General features: G+C 48.2%; 1 protein-coding gene and 1 long non-coding RNA gene across 3 annotated transcripts in view; one reads left to right on the top strand and one right to left on the bottom strand.

Moving 5' to 3' along the window:
• The window catches only part of Abcb9 (ATP binding cassette subfamily B member 9), a 31988-nt gene extending 25058 nt beyond the window's left edge, over nt 1–6930 (top strand). For both annotated transcript variants that reach the window (NM_022238.3, XM_087579221.1), the window contains 1 exon segment: nt 5872–6930. In NM_022238.3, coding sequence (NP_071574.1) covers nt 5872–6132 — 261 coding nt within the window. In that variant the 3' untranslated portion in view covers nt 6133–6930.
• Nucleotides 1–20553, bottom strand: part of LOC102552690 (uncharacterized) — a 35531-nt gene that overhangs the window by 759 nt on the left and 14219 nt on the right.

Here is a 20553-nt window from a genome sequence, read left to right on the forward strand (position 1 = left end):
TTAATTGGCTGGACTTTGTTTCTGAGACAGGTAGCCCTGGCTGACCTCAAATACAGAGAGATTCACCCCTCACCCCAGGATTAAAAGGTGTGCACCACCACGCCCAGCTATATATATATTTTTTTTCGGAGCTGAGGACCAAACCCAGGGCCTTGTGCTTTCTAGGCAAGCGCTCTACCACTGAGCTAAATCCCCAACCCCTATGTATTTTTTTTTCTTAATAAGAAAGTGTTGACTGTAAGAATCTTGATTTAAAATATCGATATCCTTGGAATGGAGGGTTTTTTTAAAGGAGATTTAAAATAAGTTTGTCAATTTAAAACCAATTTTTAGATTTATTTATTATGTATACAGCATACTGCCTGTAGGCCAGAAGACAGCACCAGATCTCATTATAGATGGTTATAAACGAGGCTGGTGCTCTTCCAGAGGACTTGGGTTTGATTCCCAGCACCCACGTGGTGGCTCACGACCCTATGCAACTCCAGTTCCAGGAGAATCAGATCAGGTGCTCTCTTCTGTTCTCTGTGGGCACTGCACACACGCCACACAGACTTATACCTAGGAAAAGACTTTGTTTCCTTTTAAGATCGATTATCTCTATGTGGCTCTGGCTATCAGGGAGCCTGCTATATATAGACCAGGCCAGCCTCTAACTCAGAGATCTTCCTGTCTATGAATGCTGGGATTAAAAGTGTACTACCCCACCCAGATCATATGCTTTTTAAAAAGAAAATCTTAACATTGTAAACAGAATAAGCCTTTGTAAGCCTTAAAGGAGATTATTCTTATTATCATCATCATTAGTTTTTTGTTTTTTTTTGAGACAGGATTTCTCTGTGTAGCCCTGGCTGGCCTGAAACTCTGAAGTCTGCCTGCCTCTGCCTCCTGAGTGCTGGGATTAAAGTTTTAACCACCACTTGCATGTGTATTCTAACTGAAATATACAATGTTAAATTTTGTTTTACACAAACAACATATGAAAACAATTCTATACACACATGGCACAGCCATACAATTAAGAGTCTGTGCTACTCCTACGGTGGACTGGAACTCAGTTCCCAGGAACCACAACTCCAGCACCAGGGGATCTGTTGCTCTCTTTTGGACTCCACATAGATAAGAAAATAAAAATGATTTTTTACAAAAAGCTTAAAAGTGGGTTGTGGTAGCATACATCTTATTCCAGCACTCTGAGGCAGAGGCAGGAGGATCTGAGTTCAAGGCCAGCCTGGACTACAGAGTAGGTTCCAGGACAGCCAGGGCTACACAGAGAAACCCTGTCTCAAAAGAAAAGGAAAAAGGAAAAAGAAAAAAAAAAGGTGTGAGAACAGAAGGCCTTAGTGGCACAAAGAGCAATGGGCAAAGTTGATCATGGAGACTGAAGAGTAGCAGGACTTTGTCTTTGTCAGAGCTTAAGCAGCTGAGGGAGAGGAGGTACCAGACTGATGTCCGCATCTAGGAGTCAGAGGAAAGAACTAGTGTTGGATCAGGCATCACGGGCCACATGTCAGTCTGGAATCAGTGCCCTGGAGTCAGGCCCGAACCATCCCAGGGGTGTGCACACACACACACACACACACACACACACACACACACACACACACACACACACGCTGGGTTAAATAAAATACTAAGAGGGTCTCTGGCCAGAACAAGCAGCTAAGGAGCCCAAGATAAGGGACCTCTCTCAGAAGGGCTGACAGCAGCACCACAGACACTCACTTCCCAGCAGGGAAGGCCCTGTGTAGCTCCCGCAGTCCAGGATCTGCTCTGAATGGAGCCTTAGCATGGCTGGTATGATAAGGATTTTAACCTCGGGTTAAGCATGAGGTAGAAGGAAGCTGCTCCAGGACAGTCTATAAGGTCACCCAGTATCTTCCCCAAGGGAAGTGGTCTTCGAGGTGGGAATTGTGGTACAACACGCTCTCTCCCTGTTTCTCTCTAGCTTCGATCTTAATCCGGGCCCATAATATCTCCCTTTGATTACAGCATTTTGCTCTAAGACAGAGATGAGTGGGGGTGGGTCTCGGGTTCACCCTTAGCTCCCTTATAACCTCAATATTAAATTCTTAATTTATTAATTTCATCTTTATGTGTGAGCTTTGCTTCATGTATAGATTGTGTACCATGCACATGCCTGGTGGCTGAGATCAGAAGAGGGCATCAGATCCCCCGGAAGTGAAGTAACAGAAGGTGTGAAACACCACGTGGGTGCTGGGAATCGAACTCTGTTCCTCTGCAGAAGCAGCCAGTGCTCTAACCACTAAGTCATCTCTCCAGCCCCCTAAAATGTGATATATTTTAATCTATCATTTTATTTAGTCTATATCCTTTTAACTCACATATAGTATTACTAATTTTTGTAAGTTACCAGTTTCTTTTCCTTTCTTAGGTGATTATGTTAAGCAGGCTGCCCATTCATGATTATTTTATTGCATGAAAAAAAAGTTCCAGTTTAGGAATGTTAAACGTTCCCCATTGAGGGAACCATAAAGCCAAGTGTTCGTGGTTTGATTTCCCATATTTTCAAATACTTTCAAGTTTGAAGTCTGTAAATATCACATAGACCCTGCTGGGGCCCCACACGTGGCTTATCCCTAAACAATTTTCTCTTCTTTAAGCTTTTTCCTATTTTTCCTTTCCTCTGAAAAATTGCAAGAGTCGGAGGTGGTGGTGCACACTTTCATCCCAGCGCTCAGGAGGCAGCGGCAGGGGGATCCGAGTTCAAGGCCAGCCTGGTCTACAGAGCTGGTTCTAGGACAGCCAGGGCTACATAGAGAAACCCTGTCTCAAAATAACAAGAATTAACACGCCTCTCTATGCTAGCTGGGAATTGGAGTGTGTGTTCCTGACCTGTTGGGTCGGGTTTATGTCCTGCCTTGGGGACAGACTGCTTCTGCTATCACCTGAAACCATCTTTCCCGCTGGCTTTGGAGTTGCAGTGAACATGTCCATACCAGAGAATCAAGACTCTGCGTGATCAAATGTGTCTTCCCAGCTGGGCAAAGTCACGTTCCTTCTGACCTAGAAATGGAGTATGTCCGTCCCCTGGGTGGGGAGCAAGTGCCTCTTACCTTTATTACCAGGATCCAGGAAAGTCAGCTAAAGGCAGCAAGGCTGCAAGGAGCAGAAGCACGGAACACATTGTTCGAGCAAAGTCAGGAGATAAAGTCAAATGGCAGCAAACTGCAGTATTCCAAAGGCAAAGCAAGCCAAAACGATATTCAAGTGCCCCCAGACACCTAAGAGTGGAAAACTGAAAACAGGCTGTATGCAAACACCTTAGGTACAAACAAAACCCAAACCAGACATCTAGACCAAAATGTTCCGTAGCAAACACAACAGACAATGAAATACTCTAAAAGCAAAGCCCACTCAGAGGCTCTACCACAGGAGCTTAAACAAATAGGCCATGGACCCAACTGAGGGAGGCCTGAGAGTACCCGAGAAAGGACCCCCACAATAATCTGAGGAGACAGTATGCTAAATGGCGTACACTCATTGGATCTCTGGCTGTCCCTTGCTTCCATCTAGGTGACTCCTCTGAGAGAGTAGATGGGTTCTTGGAGCCCATACTGGGTACTGTTAGTAATATACATGGCTCTCACCTCCAAGGGAGAGCCTATCCTGGAGCTAAGGATGAGTGACCATGGACTGGGCACAGAGATTTAGGATATCCAGATTCCATGTTCCAACATGGCAGCAGTAACAGAATGAATTGGAAACAGACAAGTTATGGCCAAGAGGGGAAATCTCAGCCTCTGTTAGTCACAGGGTGTTAGATCGGACACAGGTAGGCAAAGAATAACTATTCGGGGCTAAAGTGAGCCCAGTTTAGGTTGTAATAGGCCCAGCAACATTGCAGTGTCTCCACATGAGTGCAGTTCTATTAGCGCTATCTGTTAGAACCCTTAGTCAACCAGCTTTTGCAGACACAGCCTCTTTCCTGAAATCCTCACTCAGTGCTCATGTCCTTGATGTGGGTTAGTGCCACATCCCTCCAAGGGTCACTCGGCTCTTCACACACGGTGCCTGACCTGGCCCCAGGCCTACTCTAGACACTGCAGGTTCAGAGAAAGGCTGACCAGACAAACAAGACCTCTGTCCCCTGGCATTTCCACTCCCATGGGACAGACAGTCACAAACAAGGAAACAGCCTGGGGTTTCTGTGCTACTGGGAAAACGATCATTCAATACGGGAATGGGATGGGCAGCCATTGTCCCATAAACACACCTGGGCATCAGTGAGTGCTTTGAACGGAGACACAGCTGGGCTTCATTTTCCTGGTGCAGAGGCAACAGGTATTTAAAGGGACAGCATGGGGTGAGAGGACAGAACTGGTGCAGAATGGCAGAGTGTTGGTGTGGGCATACAGCGTGCCCAAGCTGACTGCTGTCTTCCAACAAAGGGGACAGGACTCCCTCTCTGTGGTCATGTTCTGGAATAATGCCGTCAGGCCCTTGAGAGACATCCGTGGTTGTAGGAGGTATACATACATTGCAAGAGTCTCAGAAGGGCACAGAAGTCGCTGTTAGCCCTTGTTAGTAAATGCATTAGGGAAGGCCGGGGCCTACGGCAGGCACTGACTCAGATCGGAAACGCATGCACCCACACTGGGCTTTCTCAGGAAGGTGTCCAAGGATCACTGTGCATCCAGGAGTCCCTCTGCAGCACAGTGGCACTGGGGCTGTATGGAGTCACTAGGTCCTCTGTGGCACTCACTGTGAAGACCAGGTTTAAGTCACCCCTTAGCTAAGCAAAGGAGCCAGCTGTGGGGAGTTCTGGGGCTGGGCGACAGAGTTCAAACCAAAGGTCCATGTAAGTAGAAGTGGAGAGAAGGCAGGAAGCAATGAAGAGGCAGGTGCCTCAGGCCCTCATGGGCAATTTGGACTTTTTTTTAGCAAGTCACTTGGTTTTATTTTTCCAGACTTTTTAAGTTTAAAGAAAACAAAGCAGAAAGTTTATAGTTCCCACCTCTCCTTTCACCCCTGCCCTGTCCTCTGTCCTTCACACTTTGTATCTGTGTGCTGTCTGCTACAGTCCTTACTTTGCTAACTATAAAGTCCCTCCTGCCTCATTCTCCAGGTGTAGTTCTATGGACTCTGAGAAGGACATGAGCACGTGTGCATGCACACACATGCACACCACACACACACACACACACACACACACACACACACACACTGGCCACACTATGTGAGAAACTCCAAGTTTGCATCAAATCCCAGAGTAGGATGAGAAGCCAGTGGACGCAGGTATTCAGCAAGAACTGACTGAAACATTAAGGAGACCGGAGAGGCAGTGCACACCCACCATCCCAGCCCTCCAGGAGGCAGGAGGAGCAAGATCACTCTCAGCTACATGAGGTTTGAGGCCAGCCTGGGCTACATAAGACCCTGTCTTGAAACACAGTGAGGGTCAGTGCATGGCTCAACAGGTGAAGGCTCAATATGAAACCTGACACGTGGTAGGAGACCACCACTTCCCATCGGTTGTCCTCTGACCTCCACATGTGTGGCACGCTCAGTGTCATGTGCACACAGACCATGCGTGCATATATACACACATACACACTTATGTGAGCATAAGTCATTTTTAAGGGAAATGAGTAGATTGCTTTTCTTGGCCTGGGGCTGAAGGGGTGAGATCTCCTTCCTCAGGTACCCCTATGTTAGCACCTGGGCTGTCTGGAATAGAAACCCAGGAACTGAGTTGTCTTGGTGTTCATTTTACAACCCAGGAACGGAATGTCAGATGGCAGCCAGCAGGGGGTAGGTGAAGGTGTGTATGTGCTGGGTGGGGTGATTTGCAGGAGGTGGTGCAGTGCAGCCTCTGAGCCTGCTCACCTTTGTTCCCTCCTCCTACAGATTCAGCAGGCCATCCACGGCAACCTGCAGAGACACACGGTGCTGATCATCGCACACCGGCTGAGTACTGTAGAGCGGGCGCACCTCATCGTGGTGCTAGACAAGGGCCGTGTGGTACAGCAGGGTACACACCAGCAGCTGTTGGCACAGGGCGGCCTCTATGCCAAGCTGGTGCAGCGTCAGATGCTGGGGCTCGAGCACCCCTTGGACTACACGGCTGGCCACAAGGAGCCACCCAGCAACACTGAACACAAGGCCTGACAGTGGCCCCGGGCTGAAGCGCTGGAGGCGACCTGCCGAGTCCCACTCTTGCTTCCTGCATCTTGCCTCCTTCCACTTGCTCCCCAGGCACCCACCAGCTGCCATGGGCTTACCCCCTTCTACTGTGTCCCATCTTGGCTCCTCCAGGCCTGCCAAGGTAGAACAGCCTTTTTAAACCAAGCTAGCAGGGTTTTTACTGCTCAGTTCAACGCACTCCAGTCAACTCCTAGATTTCAAAAACACCTTTTTGGGACTGGCAGTGAGCAAGCTCACTAGGATGTTTTCAAGACTTCTGAGCCAGGAGTGCACGACCCTTTCTAACTGCCTGGAAGATGTCTGGGAGAGAACTAAGCACTACCCTTTGCCTCTGGGAGAAGCAGCTTCCCTGTCCCCTAGGGGGACACAAGGGTTGGCCTTCCATCCTTCCAGTCTCCCGGCTCTGTGAGTCAGGCCAGAGGTGGGGCAAGAGAGTGGGAGGTGCCCACTGCCTATCACCCCTTGCCAATCAAAGCCAGTCTCACTGTGAACCACCAGAACCTCAGCAGAGGAGGGGCTGGCCAGGCCTGGTGGGCCTCGGGGTGCCCTCAGCCCCACACCCAGCACTTGAACCCTTCATCCTTTCCCCTGGCTGGCACCTTCCCCTCCTGTCCACCCCTGCAACTCTGCAGAGGAACCTTGTTTGTAAGATGTATTCTCAGATTGGTGGAGGGGACCGAGGCAATGCCCAGGGTCTGGCTTTGTCCTGGTTTAAGATTTTGGGAGAACTGGGTCAATAAAGTGTACTACCTCTGACCTCTACCCCGTCTGTTTTCCTTGGATCTGGCTCTCTGGGCCTTGACAGTAGACAGCGGCAGAGAGTTTGGTGCTGTGTCTTGGAGTCCCTGTCTGTGTTGTTCACATCCCTAGGAATCACGCAGATGTGTGTGTAAACTGTCTCCACATACTAGGGATTCCCGAGTTTCCATGGTGACTAAGGGCCACCTGACACCACCTGTTTTTGCCCCCCATACCTACCCAGTTTGAGGTGAAGAACACCATTACTGTCCAGGGGTCTTGATCTCATTTGTTTTCTGTCAGTTAAAGAATTAAAGTGTAACCTCTGACCTCTGCCCCGTTCTGTTTTCCTTGGATCTGGCTCAGAAAGTTTGGTGCTGTGTCTATTTACCCCAAATTTGTGGACCTCCCTTTGCTCAGCTGACCCACCCTAAGTTAGGGGAGGAGGCCCCACCTTGAACTTGTCAGACTGCTCCACAGCCTCACCGGCAGGAGAAAGCCTGACCTTTGTCTTGGTGGAGGAATCTAGTCACGGCCCCTCTCCCCATCTGTCCCATTTCTAGTTCCTCAATGCTACTTAGCGCTGTGTTCTGGGCCTAGGAAGGGCCTGTCAGTAATTCAGTTTGGGTGTTTTGTTTTTCAAGGGTTTCTCTATCTAGTCCTGACTGTACTGAACTCAAACTCCAGACATCCTCCTGCCTCTGCCTCCTGAGTGCTGGGATAAAAGGTGTGTGCCACTGCCTCAACTCAGGCTTTGAGACAGGGTCTCTGGTGAACTGACCACGAACTTGTGACGTCTGGGGTCCCAGGTGGATATTATGCCCACGAGGCTAATCTAACAGGCAGTTCTTCAGGTGGCGTCCCTCTCTCCAGGTGCATCTAGGTTTGTGTCAGGTTGATCAACACTAACCACCAGCACGGGTGTCATCAGATCCCTGCTCTGCCTTTGGTTGCTATGGCGACTACATTCTGTAAGCACATTTTGTAGTACTCCTTCCAACAAGATACATTGATGAATTGGTCCAGAGGAAGCCGAGATGGCTGAGGTGCCCTTCCACTTCATGGGATGGGCCTCGATCTCCCCAACTGTAAAAGGGGAGGCATTTCAAGAACTTCCTGCCTCTGCGCTCTTACCTCAAACAGGCTCTAGGGTGGACACAGGTCATTTGTTTCCTCTGCTTGTTGAAACAAATGACACCACTCTGAAGGATGCACACTCTCATAGTTTGGGAGACCATAGATCTAAAGCAGTGTCCTGGGGACCTACAGGAGAATCTTATGTGCCCCTTACAAATTCTGGTGACTCCTGTTGTTCTTTGGCTGGTGGCCCCATCCTCCTGCCTCTACCTCTGTCATCACCAGCTTTTCTATGCCCTTAGCTCGGGTCTCCCTCTGCTTTTATCAGAACCCGACAGTACACTGAGGTGGCCCAGGTATTTCAGAGTGAGCTTACCTTGAGAGCCTTGACTTAGTCATGTCTTCAAAGACCTTCCTTTCAATTAGGGTCCAGTCACAGGTTCCAGGTCTTGGCATGGATATCTTTTGGGGGTATCCATTCAGCTCACCACAAAGGGAAAGCTGCACCCTCGGTCAGGTTAACCTCCGGACTCATCTGGTTTGTAGAATGGAGGACTAAAAGTTCATGGTAGGCCTTCAGATGTTTCCAGATTAAGATGGAAATACCAACCCTGAGTGAAAACCAGCTGCTTCTGCTTCTGCTTCTCCTCCCCCTCTCACCCCCCACCCCAATGGAAGACAATGTATTAGAGTTGAAAAGAAAAGCTCAGGGCAAGCAAGTTGTAAATCTTACAGCTGCTGGGAGAAGGATAATGGGGAAGACAAGCCAGCATTTTGGAGAGCAGCCACTTCAGAAAAAGAGTAAGGAAACCCTGAGTACCAGGAAAAGCATGCTTTGGTTCTGGCTAGCCTGAAGGAAGAGACTGAAGAGAACGAACGAGGAAGCCCCCTCCCCCACCCCCAAGCAGAACTTCCTCCTGAGGATACTGGTCAGCCATGTCTCCACAGACCGGCCCCAGCTGCCTCCCATCAGCAGGCGAGATGAACCCCACCTGGAGGACTCTTTGGCCAGAACTCAGGGACTGCAGGCTCAGTGTTAGGCCTTCCTGCTCTTCCAAGTCCCCGCAGCTTCTAGATCAAGGTGTGAGTGGCTGACATGGGGCCCTGGTGCGGGCAGGCACCCCCGACCCTCTCCCAGTGTTGTCTCTCTCAGGGTATGGACCTCAGATCTTCCTCTTCTTGGTCAGCTCCAAGCTTCTTGGCTCAGTTTACAAGCCCAAGCCTGTGACTGAGTCCTTTGCCTGGGGAAGAACCTTCTGGAGACTGAGCTAGTGCCGCTTTAGAGGACAGCAATGAATTCAGAAATGAGTGGTTACTTTGGACAGAGTTTAAGCTCACAAAATCCTTAACAGCCTTCACAGTCCTCTCACACAAACACCTCAAATCACAGGTTCACCTCTCCCTGTGGGACCAACACATACTCAGTCACTAAAATTCTAAGCGTTTTTGTGCTTCACCAACTTTTCCACCAATGTCTTTCTGTTCCAGGGCTCAAACCTGCGTGCTAAGATGCATTCAGTGATGTTTTTCAGTTGCAGCAAAAGACACAACGTATAAAACTCATCACAGCGATGGCTGGTGTCACCAAGGTGTAATTCCAGGACATTTTCACCACCCAGAAGAAAACTCTGTGCCCATGAATCCCACGTTCCCTCCTCTCCCAGCCCCTGCTGCCACTAATCTACTTGATCTCACGCTGCAGGATGTGGACATTTTGCACAAATCATCTAAAAAGGGTCCTTGTGTGACTGGCTTCTCACTCAGCATCGTGTTCCCAATGTTCCTCCATATTGCAGCGTCTGTCAGAACTTTACTCCTTGTTATGGCTGAATAATAGTCCATTGTATAGACTGACCACATTCTGTGTGTCTATTCTCCCACTGATGGACATCTGGTTGTCGATACCCTTTGACTATTGTGAATAGTACTGCTGTGAACATTTGCGGGTTTGTACAGATGTCTGTTTACCGTTCTCTTGGGTTGATGGGGTCACAGGGCGACTCTCTTAACTACTCAACTGTTTTCCACAGCAGCCCCACCAGTTTACGTTCCCAGCAGGCTGGGGTGTGTCACACCTATTGATTATCTCAGCAATCAATAAGTTGATGCAAGGGGATTGTCTCAAGTTCAAGGCCAGCCTGGACTACAGTATGAGACTGTCTCAAAATAAAAATGAACAAACGAACAAAGGCAAACATTTCAACATCCATGCCCAAGGGTTAAAGTTTTTCCTGTTTCTCCAGGGTTTGGTATGTTCTGTTACTTTTTACTTATAAGCATCCTGGATGTGATTAGGTAGGGCAAAGTTGAAAGCTAACTTTATTTCTTTTTAAAGGTTTATTTATTATATATAAGTACACTGTCACTGTCTTCAGACACACCAGAAGAGGGCACCGGATCTCATTACGGATGGTTCTGAGCCACCATGTGGTTGCTGGGATTTGAACTCAGGACCTCAGGAAGAGCAGTCAGTGCTCTTAACCGCTGAGCCATCTCTCCAGCCCTAACTTTCTTTTTCTACTATTTATGAGCACATGTGTGTTTGCATATGTGTGGGGAGTGTACACATATGTGCACATGCGTGTAGAGGCCCAAGGTTGATGTTGTGTATTATCCTGTCTCAATTAAACCCAGAGCCCCACTATATGATGAGTCCTTATCAGTTTGCCCAACAGTTTCCTCCTTCCAAGGCTGGAACGGCAGGCAAGCCACCATAGCCACCTGGTATTGACGTGGGACCAGAGGCTCTGTCCTCATGCATAAGCACTTACCCACGAGCCATCTCCACACCTGTTTGCTTATCTAGAGACAGAAGTAATGTTTTGAGACAGGGTTTTACTATGTATTCTGGGCTATCCTGTAACTCGTTATGTAGGCCAGACTGGCCTCTCCTGAGTCCTGAGATTAATTCATGCACTACTACACCCAGCTCTAGAGACAGAATCTTAGTCTGTAGCCCAGGCAGGCTCTGAACTCATAAACCCTCTCCTGCCTCAGCCCTCCGAGTGCTAGAATTACCAAAGGTGTAAGCCACTACACTCAGCAAAAGCTTGCTTGCTTGCTTGCTTGCTTGCTTATTTATTTATTTATTTATTTATTTATTTATTTATTTATTTATTTATTTATGGCTGGCTGGCTGGCTGGCTGGCTGGCTGGCTGGTGATTTGGCTCAGCAGGTAAGGGCACTGACTGCCAAACCTGCTGACTTCAGTTTGATACCCGCAGTCCACATGGAAAGGGAGAACCAACTCCCGAAAATTATCTTCGGATCCTCACATGGTTGCCATGGTGTGCGAGTGCACACACACACAATGTAAAAAGCCTTTAGGGACTAGAGAGATGATGGGCCAGTTGTTAACAGCACTGTCTGCTCTTCCAGAAGACCTAGGTTTGAATTCCAGCTCCCACATTGTGGCTTAAAACCATCTCCAGTACCAGGGCCCTGCCAGGCTATCCCATGTGTAGGGCTGGGAAGGCAGAGGAGGCTGCCTTGCGCAGAGGCCTATGGGTCACGTCCAAGGCTGTGGAGTGGAATCTACACTGCTGGACCACCCACTGCTGGGTGTCCCAATGGTTAGAACCCTCGTGTCAGGTGCTCTGCTAGATCCCTGGGACACCCTGAGTTAAAACTCAGGCTGGCCCCCGAAACCTCGTGGGTCAGTGCCAGGACAATAAAGTGACATTAAAATAACACAGGATGAGAAGTTGAGTAAATTCCACCCACTGGTTCCCTGGCTGAACTCTAGCACTGCAGGGAATGATGCTTTAAGACTTTAAAACTGCCAAGCTGCACAGAACCCGTCTCAAAAATCAAAAGAATTAAAAAATTGTTTTGTTTTGTTTTGTTTTAAAGACAGGGTCTTTCAAGGTAGCCTCAAACTCACAATCCTCCTGCCTCAGTCTCCAGAGTGTTGGGAGTCTGGCCTTTCTTCCCCTGACTGCGAGTGTTGGCATCTACAAAGACTTGGAGCCTGTGATGTGCCTATCAGTCTGGGGGTATTATCTTCCTCAGTGGGAATGGTGGCCACTTGAGAAGTGACTTTGTGGTTACTCATTAAGCCCGACATTTGAATTTGAAAGGAAGGCATGGTACAGGACATGTGGTAGAATATTATCTAGAGAGATGCTGTGATCTACACGTGTCCCCCATGGATGTCTGAGAAATCTGACCCCCAACACCACAGGCACGAGAGGCCACAGAAGGCTCATGAATAGTTTGACTGTCTTCATGGGAATCTGCTGTCAAAGCTACTGTCACTGTGCTCTTTCCACCCAGCATATGCCTCAGCCTCTGAAACCACAACACATAAATACATTTCTGTTCATGATAAATTCGCGTGGTGATATGTATGTATCTAAAATCACAGCACTTGGGAGACAGAAACAGGAGGATCAATAGTTCAAGGTCTTGTATGGCTAGATAGTGAATTTTAGGCCAGCATGGGGTATGTAAGATCCTATCCCAAATACCAAACAATAGTACTTGAGAGAGTACACATTCATGGTGGGAATTGTCTCTTAAGTTTGGAGACAGAGCATGAAGGTGATACACATTATTTAGTTATTTCATTAAAAATAAAAATAAGGGACTGGAGAGATGGTTCGCTGGTTAAGAGCACATATTGCTCTTACAGAGGACCTGAGATTCCCAGCACCCATACTGGGTGGCTTACAGGCTTACAACCACTGATAACTCCAGCTCCAAGGGGTCTGATGCCCTCTCCTGGCCTCCAACGGTACTGCATGCATGTGCACATACCCACACAGAGATCTACAGATACACTGATTTAAAAGGAGGAGTGGGCTAGAGAGATGGATTAGCATTTAAGAGTGCTAGCTAATCTTGCAGAGGACCCAGGTTTTGCTCAGTTCACAATCATCTGTAACTCAAGTTCTTGAGGATTGGGTACCCTCGGCTGGCTTCTGTGGGCACCAGGCATGTGTGTGGGTAATACATGCATACATGCAAAACACTCATATACATAAAATGAAAGTAAATACATCTTTTTTTAAGTTAAAAGAAATAAAGGCTCAGTGGGTAAAGGCCTGCCCCTGGCAACACTTAATGACCTTAGTGTCCCCAGGGTCTTGTACATGGTGAAGGAAAGGAATAGCTCCTCAAGTCATCCTCTGATCTCTACACACACACACACACACACACACACACACACACACACACACACACACACACACACACACACACACAGAGCTGAACAAGCAAGCACTCCCAACACTGGCATGCAGAGGTAGGAGATCCCGGGTTACACAGTCAGACCTTGAAGAAACCAACTCAGCAGCTGTCCTGAGCACTGACACACATGTCTGCTGCAGTGTTCTGTGAATGGTTTTGAATATCCAAATGATCCTTGGACACGGGCGATAGAAAGCTGAGAACCTACACCAACCCCGCCTGCATGATTTGTTCTGGGAAGACTTCCTGGGAGGAATGGAAACCAGTTCCACTGGCTCTGCTGACTGAACAGAGTCACTGAGCCCCACAGGAGCAGGGCTGCCCCATAGGGAAGCCTGAGTCCACCATGTCATCACCATGGGAAGTCCTAGTCCTCAAGAGCACTGGTTCTCAGCCTGTGAACCTTTAATTCATGTTGTGGTGACCCCAACCATAAAATTATTTTCACTGCTATTTTATAACTATAATTTTGTTACTGTTTTGAATCATAATATAGAGATCTGATATGTAGGATATCTGATATGTGAGCCCATATGAAAGGGTCAGTCAATCCCGAAGGGGGTCTTGACCTACAGGTTGAGAAACACTGCTCCGAAGTCTGAAAAATGGACCTGAATTTCTAGAACATTCCAAGTGGGTCACACCTACAATCCCAGCACTTAGAGGGTTCTCATGAATGGGAGGCCAGCCTGAGCAATATAAAAAGCAGGTGTAGGTTAGCCTGGACTAGTGAGACTGTCTCAAAAAACAAAAATATTTCATCTAGAGATGGGACTTTCCCTAGCAGGGAGATAGCCACTGACGCTGAGGTCATTTGTAATTGGCCTCAGGTAGAACACTGTCGTTTTAAATATAAAAATTACTGAGTTGGGTGGGTAAGGGAACATCCTCATGGAGGCAGGGGGTGGGGAGATGGGATGGAGGGCTTTAGGTGGGGAAACCAGGAAAGGGGATAACATTTGAAATGTAAATGAAGAAATATCCAATAAAAGAAAAAAAGGAAAGAAGTCAGCTAAAAAAAATTACTGAATTGGGGAGTTGGCTCAATTGGCAAACTGCTGGCCTTGTAAGCATGGAGATCGGAATTAGACCCTAAGACCCACATAAAAAGCTGGCCTTAGACACGTGGGGCGCACACCTCTAATCCCAGCACTCACTTGGGAGGCAGAGGCAGAATGATCTCTGAGTTTGACCAGCCTGGTCTACAGAGTAAGTTCCAGAACAGCCAGAGCTACCATGCTTGGAGGGAAAAAACATTAGGGCATGAAGCCAGAGAAGTAACTCAGTGGGTAAAGGCGGTTTGCCCCCTAAGCCTAGAGACCCAAGTTCAATACCCCCAAACACACCCCACAAAAAGGTGCAAAGAGAGAATTAATGTTACAAAGTTGTCCTCTGACCTGTATGTATGCACGTGCGCACACGCGTGCACACACACTCACACACAGACACAGACACAGACACACACACACACACAGGCAAATGAAAAAATATTTTTAAAAAATGAATCCCTAACTGGCCTGTGACCGGCTCTGTGGATAGAAAGCCTGTTGGCCTGACTGGTGTACCTGGAACCCACATAAAGGTGGGAGATCCAACATGTTGTCACCCACATGCTCTGAGTGAAGTTACTGCCAGCTCGTAACCTCCACAGAGTGTCTTGTCACACTGTCTACCCCCCCCCTACATAAATGCATACATGTAATCAAAATGTTAAAGGTGAGCAGTGCCTGAGGAAGGACACCCAGGGTTGTCTGACCTCTGACCTTAACATGCATGCTCACACCCTTGCATGCGTGCACACACTTGTATACTCCTTTTTCTTTCCTGAAGGCCTAAGAGAGAGGTTGGTGAGTATTTACCTTGTTTTTGTATTTTAAGGTTTTACTCTGTAGCCCAGGTTAGCCTCAAACTCACAGTGATCCTCCTCTCTGAACCTTTCAAGTGTTGGGACTACACCCAACATGTGTATCACCACACTAGTTTTGCTGTTTTTCTTTTAAAGAAACAGTCATAAAATTGGCCATTTAGCCATCTTAAACAATACAGCCCAGAAGCACTGAGCATGCTCACACTGCTCTCTGAGTTTTTAATAGCTCCTTTAGTTTTATGTGTACAGGTGTTTTGCCTACGTATGTATGCCTCCATGTGTGGCTGCTGCTTTTGGAGGCATCAGATCCCCTGGAGCTGGAGTTAGAAACATTTCTTAGCCACTACGTGGGTGCTGAGAACGGACGGAGTCCCCAGCAAGGGCAGCCATGCTCCTAACTTCTGAGCCATCTCTCCAGCCCGCTTCTTTGAACTTTTAAAAACACTTCTTCCTTCTTTCTCCTCTGGTCTGAAGGTCCAGGCTTCAGAGGTCACTCCCAGACAGTGGAGCGGCAGGATCTAAAGAGTTTTCACTGACCACGGGCTAGGTGTGAGTACATTGTACCAATTCCTTTAACCTCACAAATCCATGAGGCCCTTACTATTAACCTTCCTGTTCCAAGAGAGCAGTGGGATTTAAAAGACTGTGACAGACCTGGGAACTGAGTGGCTGGGGAGCATATGCCAGTGGGAGACTCCTCGACTTGCACACATGAAGTCCTGGGTTTAATCCCAGCACAGCAGAAAACATCCAGCACCCAGTCCAGATGGTGTGTATACACCTGATATTGGAAAGTTGAAGAAGGGGAATCTGAAGTTCAAGGTCATTCTCAGGTATAGAGAAAGTTTTAGGCTAGCCTGGGCTACATGAGACCCTATCTCAAAAAAGCAAATAATAAAACAAACAAAAATAACAATAAAAGAAAACTGGGAACTGAGCCCAGACAGCCTGAGTAATTGGACTCCTCAAACTAGAAATGGTTTTGTTTTAGGCAGGATCTGGCTGGCTTGGAAAGTGCTACATAAACCTGGCTGGCCTTGAACATGTGGAGCCGTCATCCAGCCTTTCCTTCCACAATGCTGGGCTCATTCTCCATACCACTGCCCAGCTGCAGGCTGGAATTCTTTTTTTTTTTTTTTTTTTTTTTTTTTTTTGGAGCTGGGGACCGAACCCGGGGCCTTGCGCTTCCTAGGCAAGCGCTGTACCACTGGGCTAAATTCCCAACCCCCAGGCTGGAATTCTTAATTACATTTTACTCGTTTTATATTTTGTGGGGTGTGGGTAGAAGAGTGCATGCCACAATGTGCATTGAGACAGTCAGAGGTCAATGTCCAGGAATTGGTTCTCTGCCTCCTTCCACCACTTGGGTCCAAGGGATTAAGCTCATATCTTAGCTGGGCTGCAAATGCCCTTCACGCTTTAAAAGGGGACAAAGGCCGAGAAGGTTGTAGGTGGAAATCGGTTCTCTACGGAGACCTGTGTTCAGTGTAACTGCTGGTTAAGAACTCCAGGCTGGGGGCAAGACGGCCCAGTGAGTACAGTGGTGGAGCATCAACTTACAACTGGTCCCACCCTCCCTAGCAGCACAGATCATTAATGATGATAAGATATCAAACAATGCACACATGTCACTGGGTCAGCTGCCCCACACTGAGGAACTGGAGATAACTGCCCTGAGTCACTAAGCAGGAAGCACGGGAGGAACACCACCCACCCCGGGCTCGGGCTCCCGGTGGCTTTGGTTGGTAAGACAGGAGGAAGCTAGGCATTTAAACTGCTGAGTCACCTGGGCAGTCCTAAGAGCCACCTCAGAGGAGGAGGATGGCCATCCTCATGCCATCGCAGCACCTTTCCTGAGAGACTGAGGCTTGTCACTCAGCAAGCATTTGCTGAGCACCTACTGCATACCAAACACAGGGCGGGTCAGGAGCATCTCCAGTCTGAGGTAATGAGATCCGAAGGGCGACAGAAGAGCCAAGACCCAAGGTGTCCAGAAGAGAGTCACTACTGAGCTGAGCTGTCGGAGGAGGTGACACATGACTTCAGACCTGGATGACAGTTTAGAAACTCCTAGAAAAGTGGAGTGTAACAGCTGGGGGTGCAGCTCGGTGTCCATGTGACCCAACAAGTTCAGTCCTAGACATTTATCTAAAAGAAATGGAAACATCTGCCGAGACAGCATTCCTACTGTCTGTCGTAAGAGCTACAAGGTGGGATGGATCTCACAGACTGTGCTCTGTGTGTGCAGTGGAAAACAGTTCACACCAGAGCATGGAGGGCTTCTCAACTAGGCAAGGGAGTAATGCACTAAGCACAGGAAGTCATGTGTCCTGGAACACCTTTTCCACACTCCCCAACCCCTCCTCCACACTTGCCCAGGGCCTTGAACGTACTAGGCAATTTTTGTTTTGGTTTTTCGAGACAGGGTTTTTCTGTGTAGCCCAGGCTGTCCTTGAACTCACTCTGTAAAACAGATTGGTCTCAAATTCATAGAGCTCCTCCTGCCTCTGCCTCCAGAGTGCTGATTAAAGATGTGTACCACCACCCGTTTGGGCCAGTTTTGTTCTGTTTTGAGATAGGGTCTCATGCAGACCAGGCTGGCCTTCCAAGCACTGAAATTCCAGGTGTGAGTCACTACACCCAGCTTCATGTATGATCTTTATTCTATTCAAAGCCATAGAGGCAGAAAGCAAAATAGTGGCTGTCACAGACAGGGAGAGAGACAGAGTGAAGAACCCAGAAGCACTGAGCATGCTCATACTGCACACACACACACACACAGGGGAGTTAAGGGATGGTGTTTTCAACCTTGAGACCCGCAGCTGTAGGCATGTGATCTCAACACTGAGGATTTTCAAGCTTTAAAATATTATGAGATTTTCATCTCATTGAAAGGAAAAGTTTTTAAACAAAGAAAAAGATGAAATGCCCTTAGTGGCATATACCTGTCATTCCAGTACTCAGAAAGCAGGGGTAGGAGGACTGATGGAGGTCAAGGGCCAGCATTAAGTCTACATAATGACACAGTTCTGAACCACTCAGGGCTACATGCATGCTGTGACTGTCTCAAAAAAGAAAGAAATAAGACAGACAGACAGAAAGAGGGAAGGAAGGAAGACAGGAAGAAAAGACGTGTGGGGAGATGCCTATCTTGCTCAGGAACAGTGAGGTCAAAGGTCATGAGTCAGGAAGAAGCTGGGACATCTGTGGGGCAGGCAGTGGGCAGTGGACAGAGGTGGAGGATGTGAGGTAGAAAGGACAGGAAGGTGGTTAGGCAGGGACCAGTGGGCTACCTGGAGGTGGCTTTTAATGTAGGAAGACAGGACATTGGAGGGTTTTGGTCAGGGAATGACACAATCACACATTCTGGCTGAGTGTGGTGAATGTGGTGGACAGGGGCTGAGAGAGGCCTCATCTTCTTGCTGGGCTGGACTTGGCTTACCTTCCTTTGTCTATGAGGAACTGTGGCCTGGGACGCGTGTCTGCAGTGAGCCCTCAGGAAGTCCTGCTGTTTTTTTTTTTATAACTGAGGGAACCTTATGAGTAGGAACTTTTGAAACATTTCAGAGAATTATGTGCAGAAAGTGTCAAGGCAGCCAGAACCCTGGGCAGCAGCAGTCGCCTACAGATACATGGCAGACAGATTCTGGCAACAGGTCAGTAGCAGACACACCTCAAAGTGATGAGAGACTGTGTTAGGCAAGCAACTTGGGGCTTTGCTAACAAGGCCTGCTTGGGTTCCCTGACCTCTGACCCTCAGTTATCTGGATTTTTCTAGACAAGGCCTAGAAAAAGGGAAAGTTTTCTCTAGGCAGGAGCCTGGCTTCTTGTGTCTTTGCAGAACAGGAAGGTGGCTGATCTGGGCACACCCAGAAAGCACGTTCTGGCACCCATGTCCTCCAGGCTGCGTTACCTTCCCAGATGTCTCCATATCAGTTAGCCTTTATTGCTCCCCTAGCATGCTGCTTGCTCTCTTAGCATACTAGCTGGGCCTCTCTCAGAGGGGTCCTGCTTACTCATAGCAGGTGTCTACATACTACCCTCTATGAGAATCAACCCTTCCCTTTCCTCCTGGCTCACTCCTGGGTGTTTCCACACCTCCTCACACTCACTGTAGGCAAAGGAAGCCTCTTGAGGTTTTTGTCCTTAAACCTGTTTTCCTCCCACACAAGTGCATCTGAGGTAACAGTCGTGTGGCAGTTGCTCAAGCCGAAAATAATCTAGGCGTCTGATCGGACTCCTCCCTTTCTTCAGGCCCCAGAATTCATCTCCAGGCAGGAGCTGACTGTCAATCATTCCTGCTTCTTGAGAGGATCCTGTTTCCTCATGGCCGCTCTTCCACCTAGATCTGAATTACTATCTCCCCTGAGGATCAGCCGTCTCCCCCTTGGGCCCTGCTCTGCACAAGCAGATGCTCAGATTTTCTTTTCACCCGAGAGTTAATTATTTATTTGTTGTATATATGTGTGTTATATATGTCCCTGCTTGTATGCTGTGTGTACACATGTATATGTGGGTGTACATGCATAATATAAGCCAGAGATTAACTCAGGGAGTCTCCCTCAACTTCCCTCCCCCCTTTTTTTTAACATGCGTGTGTGCGTGCGTGAGCCTGCGCAGGCCAGGGGACAGCTGTGTGGCATCAGTTCTCTTTCCACAGTGGAATGTGTGGACTGAAGTCAAATAGGCCTTCTCACTTGTGCTCCACCTTCTCCTCTGAGGCAGTGTCTCTCACTGGGCATGGGGATTACCAACTCCTGTAGAGTGGGTCAGCAAGCCCCAAGATCCTCCTGTTTCCTCCTCCCCAGAGCTGGGGTTTTAGTAAAAAAGCCAGGCACATCTGGTTCTTATAAGCGCTCTGGGGACCTGAGCTCAGGTTCTAACATCTGCACAGTCAACTTCACCAACTGTACTATCTTCTCAACCTCTAGACCTTACTTCTCACAGCAGTCTTAGATTTATGAAAGAGGTGGAAAAGCTGGTTCAGGAAGGACATATCCACCCGTGCCCTGTTTCCCTCTTCCTCTCTCTCTTTCCCCTTTATAGCTCTGGGATGGACCAGCATCCCATCTCCCAGCTGTACTTTTCACTTTCCTATTCTTCACAACTTTTTTAGTGTGTGTGTGTGTGTGTGTGTGTGTCTCTGTGTGTGTGTCCGTGTGTGTGCATACATGTGCATGTTTCTATGTGTGTGTGTGTGCATGTATGCTTGACTTTGGGCAGGTATCCATATCTATGTGCATTTGGAGACGAGAGATGACATTGGATGTCTCCCTCTGTCACTTACGTTTTGAGACAGGTCCTCCAGCTGAACCTGGAGCTCCATGTTTGGGCTGGGCTGGCCAGTGAGACCCTGATCACCAAGGTTACAGATCTATGTTGCCCCAGCTTTTTCATGGGTGCTGGGATTAGAACTTAGGTCCTCATAGATGTACAGCAGGCACTTTCCACACTGAGCCACCTCCCAGCCTCCATTCTTCAGGTCTTACAAGCAGTTTACTTTGTTCACGTC

The sequence above is a fragment of the Rattus norvegicus genome, chromosome 12 (assembly GCF_021556685.1).
Source record: "Rattus norvegicus strain SHRSP/BbbUtx chromosome 12, alternate assembly SHRSP_T2T, whole genome shotgun sequence".
Classification (NCBI taxonomy): Eukaryota; Metazoa; Chordata; class Mammalia; order Rodentia; family Muridae; genus Rattus; species Rattus norvegicus.